General features: G+C 40.5%; 1 protein-coding gene across 1 annotated transcript; it reads right to left on the minus strand.

Moving 5' to 3' along the window:
• Positions 1–9,907: 9,907 nt before the first annotated feature.
• Positions 9,908–14,084, minus strand: CHAC1 (ChaC glutathione specific gamma-glutamylcyclotransferase 1). Its single transcript, XM_087951691.1, has 3 exons — positions 13,672–14,084; positions 12,642–12,677; positions 9,908–11,588 (listed from the first exon to the last, which is right to left on the minus strand). The coding sequence occupies exons 1-3, from the start codon at positions 13,924–13,926 to the stop codon at positions 11,187–11,189; spliced, it is 693 nt and encodes a 230-aa protein (XP_087807817.1). The 5' UTR covers positions 13,927–14,084; the 3' UTR covers positions 9,908–11,186.
• Positions 14,085–18,242: the final 4,158 nt, after the last annotated feature.

Here is an 18,242-nt window from a genome sequence, read left to right on the forward strand (position 1 = left end):
GTTTTCTACTGCATTTCAAAAATTTTCTGGTTCATCTATTCATGATGCTACGAAAGCCCTTGCCTCAGTGAATAATCTATGCTAGAAACCAGATAGAGAAAATGTAACCCTGTTAGTTCTTCGAAACCTCATGGTGGCTTTCAGTACTATCAGCCATGATGGCCTTTTATCAGCCATGGTATTCTTCTGGTTGTCTATCAGAGATGACCTTAGGTGAACTGTTTTGCTGTGGTTTCATTCCTTTCAGTTGGAATGTATCCAGAAGGTGATGCTGGAAAACTACTGTTTAATATCTAGGTTGTTCATCTATGGTGTCCCACAAGAATCTACCTGATCCTCAGTAGTGTTTAAGTCTACCTGAACCTGCTGGGGGAGGTCATTCAGAGATCTGAAATGGAATGCCATCAGTATGCTGATGTTCAATATCATAACCCTAAGGAAGCAATTAGTACCTATAAACATTGCTAAATAATGAGCTGAAGATGAAAAACAAGCTGAAGTTAAACCCAAAATAGACAGGTTATGTTGTTGTTGTTCAGTCATTAAGCTGCTTCCAAATCTTAGTGATCCAGTGGGATATTAATTCATTAGAATTGTCTGTCATAACCACTTCTTTGAGTTATGAAAAGCTCATGCTTGTGCCATTTATCTAATACTTTAGGTATTTTGTCTGTCAATCTTTTTCAAAATTGTCCTTGTTTTTCCAGGCACAATCTTCCCCAATGACTCTGCATTATGTATACAAAATATTTAAGCTTTAGCTGCTTTATTAGTGCTTCCAATGATCACCTTTTCAGTTTATTTCATCTAATATTAAATTATTTTTCTTCTTTTGATCCAAGTTATTGTGAGAAATTTTCTCCAGCACCATAATTCAAAGACAGTATTTTTTCTTCATTCAGTCTTTCTAATGTTCCAGCTTTCAGAGCCATATGTTACAGTTGGGAAAACTATATCATTGACAATTCATATCTTTCTTGTGAGTGGGATCTCTCTGTATTTTAATAGTTTGTCTGTGTCTCTCCTAATTTTTCTCCCAAGTAGCAGACAATTCTTTATTTTATATCTATTATCACTGTGTACATTTTGGAACCTAGAAAAACAAAGTTTGTCTTTTGACTTTCAACTATTTCAATTTCTTTAACTGTTTGCATTGGGTTGGCATTGCCTGTTGACATAATCTTACTTTTAGTCACAGACCATTTTTTTACACTGTCTCATCTTCTATAAGAGGTTTCTTAGACATTGTGAATGTCAAAACTTTTTATAAAGTACAAATTAAGAGAATTACAGATGAAAAAGGAGAATATTCAGACTATGTCCCTTCAATTTATGAGAAACGTTTTAAATGATACTGAGTGGGTCCTTTGGAACATATGTGTAGCGCTCCCTGGAGTGCTACCAAAGTTTAAAATATCTGGGATCTCTATATGCTAATGAAGACATTGGCTTTAGCTCATCTCTTCAGTTGTTGGACTAGGAAGTATCTGTGTATTGCTCTCCTTATTTTAATTGTTAATAATTGTTACAATTATTAATTGTGATAAAAGGCTTCAGGGAATAGAATGGAATAGAATAGAAATGGAACGGAACGGAACAGAACAGAACAGAATAGAATAGAATAGAACAGAAGAGTTGGAAGGGACCTTGGAGGTCTTCTAATCCAACCCCCTAGGCCAAGAAACCCTATACCATTTCAGACAAATGGTTGTCCAATCTCTTCTTTAAAACTTCCAGTGTTGGAGCATTTACAACTTCTGGAGGCAAGTTGTTCCACTGGTTAATTGTTCTAACTGTCAGGTAATTTCTCCTTAGTTCCATGTTGCTTCTCTCCTTGATTAGTTTCTGCACTGCTGACCACCAAACACTGATCAGCTAATCAACATTGCTACAACAGACTCCACACCTGCTGCTAGCAGCCTCCACACCTTCAGTGTCCCTCCCCTTATTGCTTCATTGGAGTGGACAACTCTCCCTCATAATTTTCAAAAGTATATGGAAAATGTGAACATATACTTTTTATATACTTTTATATTTTTATAAAAAAATTTATTTTATATTTTTATATACATATACTGATTAACTATTGCAATCTGTCAGTAATTGAAAAGTGGTATTTTCAAATAGGATTCCAAATAAATTCTGGAATTATTTATTTATTCATATTTCTTAATTACCCATTTCCCTATTAATGATAGTGTTGTGAAATATTTAATAGGACTTAAACAGACTTGGAACCATTTGTCTTCATATCTGCATATATTCTTTTCTCCTGCTGAGACTGTAAAAACATTTAAATTTTGTAAAACTCTGGCCTGACATAACTCAAGTTCTAGAGCATTGCCAGGATACGGCTCCTTATTTCCCCAGGCTGTTTATTCTTTTAATTGCTTAATCAGATTGTGGTTCTAGAGCATTTCCTGTTATCCTAGATATATCCCCTTCACCACAGTCTTGGGTTTGCTGCTTAATTGTGGTAAATATTTATTCCCATTTTTGTTTATAGCAATATCCTGTCATTGGGAAATTTGGCACTGTAAGTGTGTGTGGCATTCCTTCCTACTCTGATGCTTGGAACAAATATTGGTGCTGTCATGTTATACCAGGATTGATCATTGATCTCCCTGTTTTTTGGAATGTTACTTATACAGTTTGTGAGGGATTCTGCAGGATTTTGAGTATTGATTAAAGGATCTTGGAGGCAACTGGATAATGACACTTCAGAAGGAATTGGGCCATGACAGGTACAAGTCTTCTCTTGAAAAACACTAATATTAGAAGGAGAAGGAAAAGAAGAAAAATCAATTAGTAAAGATGACTATAAACAACCCTCATTCAAAGCTAATTCAAATTTTGATTTCAGGCTGTTTGCTTCTGATTTTGTTAGAATTAATTCACAGTAGTAATTGATTAATCCTACTTTTCATACTTTGTTTTATGAGTGATCTGGTAAAACCCCTAGCTGTTTTGCAACAATACAGGTAGTCTTTGACTTATAGCCATTTGTTTAGCCACATTCAAAGTTACAATGGCACTGAAAAAAATGAGTTACAACCAGTCCTTGCACTTAGCATCTCATAGCATCCACAGTCATGTGATCGAAATTTGGATGATCATTGATCATTGATCTCCCTGTTTTTTGGAATGTTACTTATACAGTTTGTGAGGGATTCTGCAGGATTTTGAGTATTGATTAAAGGATCTTGGAGGCAACTGGATAATGACACTTCAGAAGGAAATTCTGCTCCCAATTGTGGTAGTAAGTCAAGGAATTGCCTATACTAGAGATCAAACTGCCTTATTTTTATTTCTTGCAAAAATGATCCTACTGCAAAACATGAAATACACACATCTACAAATAAACTCACACGATTGGATTCAGAAAAGGACAGACAGATAGATTTAAAAAGGGGGCTGCCCACTGTTCAGCGAGCAGACTGCCAAATCTTTGAACTCAGAAATCATACAGACGAATTTAACACCATCCTTGTACTCAAGTCACCTGGGTATAAGAGATGCACGAGTGAATCTTCTGTTTTCCTTTTTTGTCCATCTTCAAAAGATGTAAATGGATCTATATTGTTTTAATTCATTTGGTTTAGAATGAAAGAATGCAGCTACTTCATTTTTCTAGCAATTTCTTTCAAAGAAAGGTTTTGGGAACTTCTGTTTTAAATTAAATCCACTCAAAAATACAAGCCTTTTTTATATTTTAGAGATAGACCTCTTCTTCACATTCATATCACATGAAGTGTATCTCTTGCCAGCAATATTTTATAGATAGCAAAGGATGCAATACTAGTAATAGTTATTGGAAAACAAATTCAAGAGTGGTAGCAAAAAACAATAATTCTGAGGTAATATGAATGAATTGTTCTTGGAAAGCACTAAAACCAAATGTACTCCAATGTTCCCGTTCCAAGACATAACAAGTTTTTCTTGGAACTAGTTCTGGCACAAACAAAGAATGGAAAGTGTCTGTTCAGCAGCAGCTCTATTAGTTAAAAATAATACTTTTCAGATGACAATTAGATGTAAAACCTACCCCAACCTCTTATGCCCAAAGACCTGGTATCCAAGGTACCGTTTTCCTTCTCTTCCCAAGTTTGTTACTGTAAATGGGTTGTCAAAAAAAAGAGACGGCTTTTTGGCCACTGGAAGAGCCTGAATCTTTCCTTAACAAAAAGTGAATGGCCTTGAAAACTAGAGGCCATGGACTGGTGGGTGGGTGGGTGTCACTTAGCTTTAAGTAACCAATAAGAGCAGGGTGAGTCCCCATCTTACTTACTTCACAACAATTCACTATAGACTGACTGTTTGGGACAATTTGTGCTGGCAGAAGCTGAAAAACTTTGCAGCAAGAAAAGATGGACAGAAAGTGCCTTCACTGTGGACTGGGATGGGTTGAAGATGAAATTGGGCACTCATATTCTCAACAAATGGATACTGGGGCATTTTTACACCAGAATAAGCAGGATATGTAGATGAGTTCTTGAACTAAAATATTACTATTACAGCCAAAGTCCAGCCTGATAAAATGCTTAATAATACTGAGCAAAAAAATATAAAAACTGTGAATCTCTTATTAAAGAATATACCACCACAATCTGTATATAACAAACATTTATAGGCTAAAAGCACTCTAAAACAGGATAAAAATTAGATTGTACTTGAACAGTCCACAGACAAATGGCTGGTTCAAAAAAGTGGTTTAGATATTCTTGAGCTGGTCTCTGCATACTATCACACTGTTCTGGTTCGCCGGCAGCCAGTGCGGACAGCAGAGGTATCGGACAGTGAGGACGAAAGGGAACCAGTCAGGGAGTCTGGCTGACGACTTGGACGGCGGTCCTGCATCTGATGCAGGGATGGGGCCAGGACTATCTGAGAGCGGGGTGCTGCCTTCAGAGCCATTGGAATCTGTCAGCAGCAAAGCAGAGGACCCCAGGGAGCCTGTTCCCAGTGTGCATGTGCGCAGGGCTGCTAGGAGAGAGCAGCTGAAGCAGCAGGAGCGACTTGGGAGTAAGGCTGGGAGGTGATTGCCTCTCCCATAAGGGATAAAAACCAGCCCTCGGGTATGTGCTCTTTGCAGGAAGCAAAGAAGTTCATTAGATTCTGATTCCTGATCGCAGCCCTGCGGACTCTGGTTTGTCTTTGCTGGAACTTCTGTTGGTTTATCTGCTAATTAAGGGAACGTCTGTTTCTTGGCAGCCTTTTACAACCCTGAAAGGCGTGCTCTTATCTCAGACAATTGTTTTTAATGAGTTTTGGCTGGGAATGCAAATAATTCCCAGCGTCGCATTTAAAAAGGTTTGCTTTTACACACAGCGTGCGTTTTCTTAATTTGAACGAAGCCTGGGTCAGAATACACACACCATTTTGTGACATTATATGTAATGAAGGACTTTTTGTCTGATAATCGTAGGGAATCCTAAAACTGATTGGCCTGGAAGAAAAGATGAAATGGGGAAAGATGGAAAAGGTGTAATGTACTTTAGGTGTGCTTGTAGTTTCTATAAAATATATAATAAAATAAAACATGAACATTTTCTAGCGTTCTTCATCCAGGGAGGTTGAACATGTACAGCTAGGTCTTGATTTACAACCACAATTGAGCCCAAAATTCTATTGTTAAGCGAGACATTCATTAAGCGAATTTTGTCCTATTTTATTATCTTTCTTGTTAAGTTAGTAACATAGTTGTTAGGTGACCTTGGCTTCCTCATTGATTTGGCTTGTAAAAAGGTGGCAAAAGGTGACCACATGAACACAGGGCACTGCAATCGCCATAAGTAGGGTCAATTGCCATATGTCTGAATTTTGATCACATGACTATGGGTATGCTGTAATGGTCATAAATATGAAAAACAGTCGTGTCACTTTTTTCAGTGCCATTGTAACTTTGAATGGTCATTAAATGAACCGTTGTAAGTCAAGGACTCCAAGGACTGTATGTTCCCTATATGGGATGACTCAGAGTCTGCTCTGCACATAAATCTTATTTTGGTCTTGAATGTTTAGGAAGAAGAAGAAATGAAACATAAAGTGGTTGACAGGTTTTCCTTAGAGATCTGCTAAACTGCTGACTTCCTCTGTGAGTCCAACTCTTGTTTATGACTCTCATCCTCAATTTGCTACCTTATTTGGCTGGGTTATGATGTAAGGAAATAAAAATCCTGGGAAGAAACCAAGGAAACATATCTTGAGGGGGATGGTTTCCTTCTGCCTCAAGGACGAACCCTTAATCTAATCAGTCACTGACCAGGTTATATTCCTGATCCTTTGGTTTGGCAACATACAATCATGTTAATAGATGAAGAGACACTGTCTGAGGGAAGACAGGCCCACTTTTGCCTCCCATGAGTCCTTGTACCAGTAGACCATTAGCAATGGCCTCTTCTCCATTGGGCAGGCAGGATGCTATGTGGGTAAGCAGGAGTGTGTTAGTCCTTGTCAATGAATCTGTAATACAAATCCTGCCTCTCTTTTTCTTGGAATAGTTATTGGGAAGGAAATTCAAGGGGAGGTATGGTGAATTGGAAATAAGGAGAAACTTTCTGACAGTGAGAACAATCAACCAATGGAACAGCTTGCCCTCGGAAGTTGTGGGAGCGCCATCACTTGAGACCTTCAAGAAGAGATTGGACTGCCATTTGTCAGAAATGGTTTAGGCCAGTCTCCCGCTTGGGCGGGGGGTTGGACTAGATGACCTACAAGGTCCCTTCCAACTCTATGTTATCTGAATTCAAGATGGCCCTGAAAGTAGAGTCAATGACCAAAGAAAAAGCAAGGAACTGCTGAGTAGAACTGTTCTTTGGAGAATCTCAGAATAAAGAGAGCACAGAAGATCACTCATGGGTGCTCCAGACGGTTGCTTCTCATGAGGAGACTGCAGGACAGTGGTTTCTGTGGGTTTGAGCATTGGGAAATGGCAGAATTAGCCATCCTGCTTATAACCATGATAGAGATATTTAAAAGATACTAAGTTTGCAAACCTCACTTTCTAATCACTCTAAAATTGCTCATTAGCTACTTCTATGCTATTAGAAACATTTGGTCTGATAAGTCTGAAAATGCCAAGTGAGTCTGTCATCAATCCTAGATGAAATAACATTTTAATCATAAGCCTAAGAATTATTTCATGAAATAACCAGCTAAAAGCTAAAGCAGATTTTGAGCTTATAAAGTTATCAACAGATTAAAGGTCCAGGTAAATTTGAAATATTGAAACTTTTACAGTATGATTTTGAAATTAATTACAAAGAATAAACAACTTCTTGTGGGAAATAGCTTCTGTTTTGGTATTTACAAGACAAAACAAAGATCAGACAATACTGAATGAACCAAAGTTAAAAGGTTTATGGTTAGAAGTAAAAAGAAATATAACTTTGTTTATGTGATCAAAATTAAAACAAAATATGTTATTTCCTCTGACAGCCCTATGCACTTTCTGCTCATATCAGATCTGAGAAGCTGATGTCTTATTAATTTGTTTACAAAAAGGAGATGGGATATGGGATAATCAGAAAAATGTAGCCTGAGAGAGTGAAGAGTCATTAAATTTGTTTGTAGTCGAGATAAGGTTGGAAGTCACTTCTTTATATATTTCTTTTCCGATGATATTCTTAGTTTTTCTTCTTCCTCCTTTTTCCTGCACTTTTTACTCTGTCCTCTTTTCTTTAAGTTTAGTTTGCATGTATATGGTTTATACACACACCCCAACATACACATATATACTCTGTGTGTGTGAGAGAGGGAGAGATCCTATTCCCCAGTTTGGCAATTTTTTTCTGCTCCAGCACCTTCATGGTAAGTATTTCTTAATAGGCTGGCTAGCTGTTCATATCAGTGCTGAAGCTTGTGAATTGGGTGCTTTTAACTCTTGAAAACTTTTAAGGACCCGTTTTCTGCCTATAGACTGTAAAACGAATACAGTAATGATTTTATAGGCAGTTTGTTCTACAGGGATTTCAGTTGCTGTTTGTGGGCCCACCATTTAGAGTTTGGGAAAACAGATGTATCACTTTTCACATAAGCAGGAAGATGCACGGCAAGGCACTTCCCTCCTCCCACCCTCGTTTCTTGGAAATTCCTCATCACCCTCCTGCAAACCTTCCTTGGCATCCTTGTCAGGATAAAAGTAAGTGTTTGAACTTGACCTCTGTCCTCAAATGACCGGCTCCTGAAAGCACTTGTTGGAATCCTGCATCAGACAGTTGAGAATGCAACTATGCTATGAGGGAGACGGGCAGTCTCTAAATGTGATACCTAAATTTAAAAAAAAAACCTATGGTTACATCTGCGCTATTTCATATGGAAAAGTAAACAAAATAATTAGGAAGTCACATAAGTTTCTCTGGGCAGAGGCTCAAAGAACGCAACCTTGTGATAATTCCATTGAATTATAATTGACACAAGCAATGTGGGGAGGTAGTTTTTAAATATTTTAAGGGGGAAGTATGAAATTGCACACCAATGACCTCCTTTCTTTTAATATAAGCCAGCCTGGTTGAAGCAGGTCTGCCTTAGGGCACTTAGGGACCAGAATGAGGTAGTGAGGCAGATCCCATTATTGTGATATGGGCCTCTGAAGCATGTGGCTTCTCTAAGTTCTAACTCTCAACCTGCAAAATGCTTAGGAAAAAAAGAGAGAGAGAAGCTCCTGTCCTTGCTTCCAACATTCAAAATGCTAAAAACACTGCAAAGAAACCGAACTCTTTATTAACGCTCTAAAAGGAGAGGAGAGTTTTTTTAAAAATAGAATAAAAACAGTTATTGATGGTTCTATTTTGGGCTCCATGCCACTTCCTGCTAGTGTCAGCTCCTTTGGGTAAGATGTCCCTGGGTGACCCGTTTGCTCTTTTCTTCCGGAAGACCTCAATTGAATTTGAGCAGTGTGCCTAACCTCAGTTCCACCCCAATGTTCCACCCCAACTTCCATCATCCCTAGCCAGCATGGCCACCCGTTACCATAGCATTAAGAATGCCATAGTAATTGGAAGCCCAAATGGTACTTCAGCCACATGAAGGAGGCAGCTTTGTCTCTACTGCTTGCACATTTGGAAAGGGCAGGTGATCAACCACCAGCAGCAGCAGCACAGCCAAGAGCTTGAGGATTAGCTACGGCTCCAAGATTGAATGGCAGTAGGTGTTACTGTTGTACAGCAGCAATGTGGTTGCTTTATCCAAAGGCGATAGTGCATGTACAGGGAGTCTGTTTTCATCACTAGTTCTGATCAGTCTTCCAGGTTTCAATTTAGAAAGCTTAGATGTAGTCTAAAACATCTGGAGAGCCTGAAGTTGGCATAAGCAAGAAGTATGCATGCTACAGCAGTGCAGGCTATTGCAACAAGAGCTACACAACTCTGGGGAAACATACAGCTGTTTTAAAGTTGCAAGAAGGAGCTACTTAAGCTTGCACCCTTCAAATAATCTTCAGAGCATTGCACAGCCCTAATAGACACATTAGTGACGATGCAGCTAGAAGCAAGTTTTTTTAAAAAGCATGCTGCTTTTCAAAACTAGAATCATTTAATGCAGGGGTGTCAAACTCCCAGCCCAGGATGCATCACGTGCTGGCCCCACCCCCATCGGTTTAGCAAAGGGGGGGGGAAGTCCCGTTACATCACATGACACTGCTGTGATGACGTGAGTTTGACACCCCTGATTTAGTGTGATTCAGTTACATCCTGTTCATAAAAACTATAGGAAGTTGTAGCTAACAGATTTTAAAGCTATGACTTGGGTACTCCTGAGGCAAAGCTTTGGAAATAGTTTCATAAACATTGACAGTTACTCACTATGAAGGTAATTGCAACACCTGTTGTTAAACTAATTTCAGTTTTCTACACATTTACACGAAATTCCACAATTTTAATAATTAAAATGCAAAACCAAAGGGGAAAAATTCTGTTCAAACAATATTTCAGACTCATTTATTTACAGATAAAAGATATACAGTTCCTTTTAACAGTAGTTGTCCATTTTGTTCTAAGAGCTGTTTACAAAGTAATTCCAGGATGAAGTCTCTCCCAAAGGCTGCATCAGAAAACAATCATTCCTTATTGGCTTTACTAAATTGTCTCTTTCAGACTACAATATTCAGCACAGTTCTTTCTTTCCATGAACACATTTAATATTCTCAGAAACTTTAATTTCTTGTGGTTTTCAGGGAACCAGATATTACATGCCCACTTCATTATTTGAAATGAACAATAACATGAACTTGAGCATGGTATGCCAAGAGATATACACCCTACAGATACATAAGCTGACACAAAAGATTACTGCAGTGTAAAAGCATCTATACTGTGTGTAAGTAGCACAACAGTTCTGTTTATCAAAAGCTGTCTCGAACAAGTAACCTTGTAAGCAGCTGCCCTGATCTAAAGCTCCCCTCTAAGAGAAAAAGAAATATCTAAAACCAGAAGACCCAATCTCCCCTGCCAACTTTCAAGCTAGCAATCTGCCCCGCTCTGCAGGACATTTGGACACTTCTCTCCATGAAATATACATCTTCATTACAATAAATACATTTCCAAGTTATAAAAAAATAGTACAATAAGGAGGTTTGGCCCCAACGAAGTCTAAAATCAAGTTCATTTTCCACTAAAAGCCCAGCCTATGAGGAAACACGAAGATACTATGACTAAGGCTGGAGGAACTTTTGAAAACCTTTACATGGGCAGCATCAACTTGTGAGGTAGAGCAAAGCTCATAGTATTGTAGTCATGGCCTCGCTTTGGATGAAACATGCAAAGAAAAACCTATTTTATCTTCATTTCCCTTCAACAATTCAAAGAACACTGTTAATTGGGCTAAAAGTGCAAATAGCAGCAGCCCCACTTGCCTAAACTCTAAAGTAAGCCCTATTAAATTTAGTAGGACTTAAATCTCTGGAGTGTACAAATGAGACTAGGAAATATTTTTCAACCAGCTTTGAATCGCCAGCAGGTGGTAGAATAGCAATGGGTCTCTCTCCAATTTCTACTCAAGGCTAGAAATGTGGCTGGAATCCAATGCTACTTAAACTGTAGTTATATTACCGTTGCTCCACTACTTTTCTCTCCCAAGGTCTACATCTACAGGTTTTTAAACCTGAATTCAGTTGCTCATGTAGTCATGCATGTCATCCTTGGTTAAAAAGTGTTCATCCAATTCATTTTTGGTGAATACTGTCAAATTCATTATTGCACCAAGGGTTCCTCAGCAGGATATATACAGGGCAGGATAGAGATCAGAGCTTCTTCAATCGAGAACAGATGTTCATCCTCTACTTGAGGGCAACGGTAGCGCATGAAGTCTGCCAGCCGCAGAAGGTACTCAATGTTGTGGCCGGCCCGCCCACTGGAGACAATGATTTGAGCAGCAATATCCTCTTCAGATGCCGGCCCCAAATAGGAAGGATTCTGGGGGGTTGCAATGTAAACAAGAGCTAGAACAGGTTCGTCTGCCTCTTCTTCCTGAGGATAAAACTTCACCAGCTTGGTGTCATAGCCTCCAAGCACGGCTTCCCGTATGTTCAAATACTTCAGGACAGCAGCAATTTGAAGCCCATGAAGTTCATAGCCAACACCCCACGTGCATCCCTGCAATCAGAAATCAAATTACAAGTTATTCACAAATGTCTGCGTCATTAAATAATTACTTATCTCCATAACCTATACAAATAAGCAAATGCAAAACTTAAAAAAAAATGTTTTCTGCCATGTTTCATCACATTTCTAAACAGTATCCGGTCAGTTAGGTTAAAGGTCAGGCTTGTGATGAGAAAGAGTTCTGAAATAGCTACTCGTTCCTTCCAAATGAGTTGTCCACACACGGAGCGATCGATACTGTTCACTTTTGCAAAAGGGCCAGCATGATCCACATCATAGCCACGTGCCAAATTCTTTTCAGCAGTTGCTACCTTAGCATCTCCAAAATTGTCAAGATCTGAGTTTTGTCATTTCAATTATATTCACAAATATTGGCTAGTCTCCTAGATAAGCACTGCTCTACTGACCAAATAACCACTCATCCAAATGATAATTGGATAATTACAATTGAATTGCAATTGCTGCAGGTCAAGTAACAGAACCTCTAGTTGCAACTATACAATTCACTCTCCATCTTTCCCCTACAGCTAAACAAGGTGGGTAGTTTAAAATAAAGGTAGTGCTCGGCTTACAACAGTTTGCTTAGTGACCGTTCAAAGTTACGACACTGAAAAAAGTGACTTATAACCATTTTTCACAGAACCATTGTAGCATCCCCATGGTCACATGATTTACACTTGGATACTTGACAACCGACTCACATTTATGACGGTTGCAGTGTCCAGGGGGTCTTTGCAACCTTCTGACAAATCAACTCAATGGGGAAACCAGATTCACTTAAGCGCCATATTACTAATTTATCAATTGCAGTGATTCACTTAACAAATGTGATAAAAAAGGTCATAAAATGGCGGCAAAACTGACAACACATTTCTCACTTAGCAACATAAATGTTTGGCTCAATTGTGGTCATAAATTGAGGACTCCCTGTAATTGCTTGGTTTTTTTAAGCCTTCTCCCCTCCCTCTAAAAAGGAACTTCGATTAGGCTTAGGCTATTGATATGCATGCCAACTGCTTAAGAATGCAGGCACAAAATACTCACATTATAATCTTCCTGAAGGGTGGCCACTCTTCCAGGCTAAGGGGAGGGAGAGAAAGAGGCAGTTTTAATATGTAATACTGTACTCTTTTGCAGACCAACATCAGAAGCACCAACTTCTACCATCTCAAGGAAGCAGCACTGGTGTGCACAGTCCAGAAGTTCCCTACGCCCTGGGCATTAAAAACTAATGTGGGAGGCTCTCCAAATTCTGCACAACAGTGTCAAGCCAAGGGTAATCAATAGACTCCACATCTGTGGAGCCACATCAGTTGAACCTACAATTTATTTTATTTTATTTTATTTTGTCAAGCAATTATAAGATAACAGGTATAAGTATAAACATGGTAATAAACACATGAAATGTATACAAACAAAAGAAACAATAGGACAGGTAGGCATGTTGGTGCGCTTATGCACTCCCCCTACAGACCTCTTAGGAAAGGGGTGAGGTCAATAGTAGACAGTCTAAGGTTAAAGGGTTTGGGGTAGAAACCACAGAGTCAGGTAGAGTATTCCAGACATTGACCACTCTGTTGCTGAAGTCGTATTTCCTGCAATCAAGTTTGGTGCGGTTAACCTTGAGTTTGTATCTATTGTGTGGTCTTGTGTTGTTATTGTTGCAGCTGAAGTATTCATTGACAGGTAGGACATTGCAATAGATAATTTTATGTACCATACTTACCAGGAACACAACAAATTCTTGGTTTCTCTGTTATTTTCCCCCGGCCCCACAGCCCATCCCACCATCCCTTTCCACTGGATGGAAGGGATCTCTCATCCCAGGAGAAGCATCTCATCTCTTAAAACAGGGGTCTCCACCTTGGCGACTTTAAGCCTGGAGGACTTCAACTCCCAGAATTCCCCAGCCTGCTGGCTGGGGAATTCTGGGAGTTGAAGTCCACCAGGCTTAAAGTCGCCAAGGTTGGAGACCCCTGTCTTAAAAGACACACATACATATAAAATCCCCTCAGGATCAGCCTCTGTCCTCAGCCCCACCCACTTCGTCCCACCTGGAAAGAAAAGCGCCTACCGTTTTCTCGTTACCCCGGTGGAAGGTGTCTCCTTGCCAGAAGCGTCGGCTGTAGCCCCGGATGTAGCCCACTTTGCGGGAAGTGAATTCGAAATCGGGTCTCCAAACCAGCGACCCGTAACCGAAGACCCAGAGGGGAGACTTGGGCGACCCTTCCTCTGTACCGGGGGGCTCCTCCTCTTCCTCGTCCTTCTGAAGCCTGGACGGATGCTCCGTTCCGCTGGAAAGGTGCCGAGGATGCGGATCCCCCTTCATGACTCCGCAGGAGGAGAGGTGCGCTGGTGGCTCTGATCTCCGGGAATGGGCTTGAACCGAAGGATAAAGCTCGGCTAGCCTGGGGTTTGGCACAAGAGACGGCCGGCCGACCCCTCCCACACAAAGCAGGACCAAAAACTGCACCGCTCCCGAGGTCTCCATCGTTTAAATACCAGCTTGCCGGTAAGACCCCGCCCAGTTGTCACGGTCTCTCGGTTCCCGCCGTCTCTTGTCCAATCAGCGCTTTCAGAAGCAAATAGTCCTGCCTGGAGAACAGCTTACCAAGACCGGATTGGCCAAGGCAGTCTGTCACATATGAGCAAAGCGCGCCCGCCGATTGGTTGTTACTCTTCTTCCACTGTCTCAAAACCAGATGATGCAACTCGCCTCGGAGCTTTCGAGGGAAACAGAGGGAGCGGATTGCGTCAGGCAGCTCTCGCTTCGGGCGCAGCTTGGTGGGGAAGAAGAGGGAAGGGTTCGGTTGGAGGAAACGGGCTTTGTGGGTCGGGCCTGCAAAGATGTTTATATTGGCTCCGTCGGGCATTTCGAGAGTTATGAGTTCCTTCAGCTTCCTAAAAGTGTGAATGCAAATAAGATATTACATGTCTTATATGTAATCTATGTGTGTAGTGTGCATGCTGAAGTGAATTCCTTCCTGATCATGAAAACAGGACTGGAGAAAGGAAAAAAACTCATATCAAAATATTCATTTAAAACCCCAGAGGTGAAAATGGGTCTTATCAATGAAGATAGAAATAATATGCTTGTGCAGGCAGCAATGGCCCCCACTATGTCTAAGGAGATTCTCAGTCATCCAGGTCATGGTTGTCCCAAAGATGCTTTTTCCAGAGGCAACTGGACTTTCTGGTTTTTCTTTGAAGACGTTTCACTTCTCATCCAAGAAGCTTCTTCAGCTCTGAAAAGTCCAGTTGCCTCTTGAAAAAGTACCTATGGGACAATGGTCCCTCTACCCACTTGTCCACATGCTTTTCTCAGACTTAGGCAAAAGATCTGGCCCATTTCATCAGGCCCCACCTGCCAAGACATTAAAGACAAATGAAGGGGTTAAAGGATCCTGAAGAAGTAGGTTCTACTTCCATCCATCCAGCCTGCCCACCAGGGGTGGGATTCAAATTTTTTAACAACCGGTTCTGTAGGTGTGGCTTAGCTGGTGGGCATGGCTTGGTGGTCATGCTTATTGGCTGGGAGTGGCCAACTCAATATCACTCACATTGAGGCACGCATCTCCTCGCCTGGCCTCATGACTGTGGGGATGCTGCAACAGTCGTAAGTGTGAAAAATGGTCATAAGTCACTTTTTTCAGTGCCATTGTAACTTTGAATGGTCACGCCACACAAGCAAAGTACCAGCAAAGGAGGGGGGAAAAACTCCAGAGAAGTTCCTGAGACAGGAAGTCTAGTCCTGCCAAGAATGTAATAAGGGTTAACGGAGAGGCAGTTTCTGTAAGCAACACCAGAATGTTTCCTTCCTGCCTTCGTTACAGGATTAGGCCAGTAATTTCTTCTAACAACTGGTTCTCCGAACTGCTTAGAATGTTAACAACCACTTCTAGCGAATAGGTGCGAACCTGTAGAATCCCACCCCTGCTGCCCACTAATGCGGTCAAGGAGATTGAACTAGAGGGAAAGAAACGAAGTATATCCATCATCAGCTATCATTTCTCTTTTCTTTCCCATATTTTTTTCTTCTATTGGTACACCACCCAGAGCATCTTGTCTGTCAAATGGGCATCCATATAAATATGACAAAATAAATAAATCCTGTCTCAGGATACCTTAGTGATGTGCTTAGGGCTTCTTGGGAATGGTGAGGTTAAAAAAATACTGTGTTTCTCATATAATAAGGCCGGGTCTTATTTTTTTTTGAGCCCTGAAAAAATGGCTAGGCTGTCTTTTCGGGGGTGACTTAATTCCCTCCCCCTTGCATCTTTGGGCGGGCGGGCAGTGACAGCTTGGATGTTGACCTCGGCGTTGGTGGGGCACTTTGTATCGGGGTCAATGCAGGCAGCACCATATCCGGCTGTGCAACAAAAGTACTTCCTAACAGCAAGCCCCCCAGCCATTTCCACCCCCATTTTGCATGTTTTAATATAGGCCTTAATTTGGGGGGAGGGGCTTAATTTCATTTCATGCCTATAAAACATGCTGAGACTTCCTATTGGGGGAGGCCGTATTGTTGGAGAAACAGGGTAGATGCCTAGGAGGAAGGGCCCTTTAGCCTAGAACCAGCCTATCCCTAAAGTATCAACTTCTGCCTTGTACCACCCTTCTTACTTTTCCATTTCAGCTTTACAAGGTGCAATTAGTAGGGTGCCAGTTTGGTGTTAGTGGTTAAGACACCAATCTAGAAACCAAGGACTAGTCCCTCTTTAGGCACATAGCAGCTGGGCTACCAATCGCTCTCTCTTCGCCCTAGGAAGGAGGTGCTGGTCAACCGCTTCTGAAAAACCTTGCCAAGAAAATTACATGGACTTGTCAAGGCAGTTGCAAGGAGTCAAAAACTGACCCGAACACATTAACAAAAAGTTGCATTGGTGAGAACTGTACAGTAATGTTAAATTCAATGTCAAGCTCTGATCCTGCTAGTAGTGGAATTTCTTGCATATTGCTATTGAGAGACACTTTTCTCACCTGGGGGGAAGGGTAGTGATCGGTGAAACTTGCTTGATGGATTGAACAAAATGTTTACAATAAACCATGCTTACAGACTGCTGCACTGTCAAAGAATTGATAAAGACCCATTGGCACACATTCAGCGTAGGAGTGCATTTAAATTTAGAAGGGACTGCTGGGGTCCACGCACCCAAATTCATCAAAAATTATAGTTCTGTACCAGAGTGAGATTAAATCATGGCAAGACTGGGATGTTTCATGCATAGTTCTTGACAAAGTTATTCAGGTAATCTTTGACTTATGACCACAGCTGAGTCCAAAATTTCTGTTGGTAAGCGTGACAGTTAATGGAGTTTTCCCCCATTTTACGACCTTTCTTGCCACAGTTGTTAGGTGACATCACTGTGGCTGTTAAGTGAATCAGGCTTCTCCATTAATTTTACTTATCAGAAGGTCACAAAAGGTGATCTACTTAATCCCAGAATGCTGCGACCATCATAAATACATGCCAGTTGCCAAGCGCCCAAATTTTGATGATAGGGATGCTACAGAGGTCATAAGTGGGGAAAAACGATCATGTAACTTTTCTCAGTGCAGTTGTAACTTTGAATGGTCAGTAAATGAATGATTGTAAGTCATGGATTATCTGTACTTCCCTCTATGGAGCCCATACAGTTGAAGCTTCTTCTGGACTCCCATCATTCCTGGTAGAGTCTATGGCCAAGAGAGTCTTTGATAGCTTTGGCCTTTCCTGGACCAGGAGGTGTTGACAACAGTGATTCATGCCTTTGTAATCACCCCCTGGCTAGACGACTGGAATTTAGTTATATGAAATTGCTCCTAGAGGTCATCTGAAAATTGCATCTGATGCAAAATACAACTGTCTACCTGTGGAAGATAGAATAACCTCTCCTGACCTGCCATTAGGCTTCTGGGTCCAATTTGAGGTGCTGGTTATCACTATGAAGACCTTTATGGCTCAGGTTGCCATTGTCTGAATGTTCATACCCAATACATATTACCTGAGAGGGAGGCAATACTGTAGATTAGCTTTGTTTCCACATGTATTTGGACTACAACTATCACAATCTCTTGTCACTGGTCATGCTATCTAACATTGATAGAAGTTACAATCTAAAATCTCAAGGGTACCAGTTTACCAACCCCTTTATTCAACTTTCCTAATCTAATTACTCAAAATGTTATCCTTAAGAATTGTATCTCAAGGAGCTCAAGCTTTGCTCACCAAAACAGATGTAACAAGGATGTCACATATGTTTCACATCATTTAGAGTCCATAAAATCAAATGAGTTCTGAATCATTTTTAAATGCGTCATTAAAAAAAAAAGTTATGAGCTTAATTTATGAGCCATTTAACCGTTGTTTAATTAAAATTACAACCAAGATGATTTCAGAAGTTATATTTCCCTTTCAAATTGGACTAAGTGTTTAATTTGGAAATTGCAGAGTTACTGGTATATACCCCAACGGTTCTAGCGTGGTTTGGGGAGAAATCACTCACTCTCTCTCTGTGATTAATTACCTTAGAGATGTTTACGAAGAACTAAAGTTGAATATGTAAAGTTCCTGAACCAATTAAGTAAAGAGGGAACCTTTAAGGCACATTAAAACTGTATCCTGGGCAGGTACCGTATATACTCGAGTATAAGTCGACCCGAATA

This window comes from Notechis scutatus, chromosome 1 (genome assembly GCF_049901735.1).
Source record: "Notechis scutatus isolate UNSWTSFEM ecotype Mainland chromosome 1, rNotScu1.2, whole genome shotgun sequence".
Classification (NCBI taxonomy): domain Eukaryota; kingdom Metazoa; phylum Chordata; class Lepidosauria; order Squamata; family Elapidae; genus Notechis; species Notechis scutatus.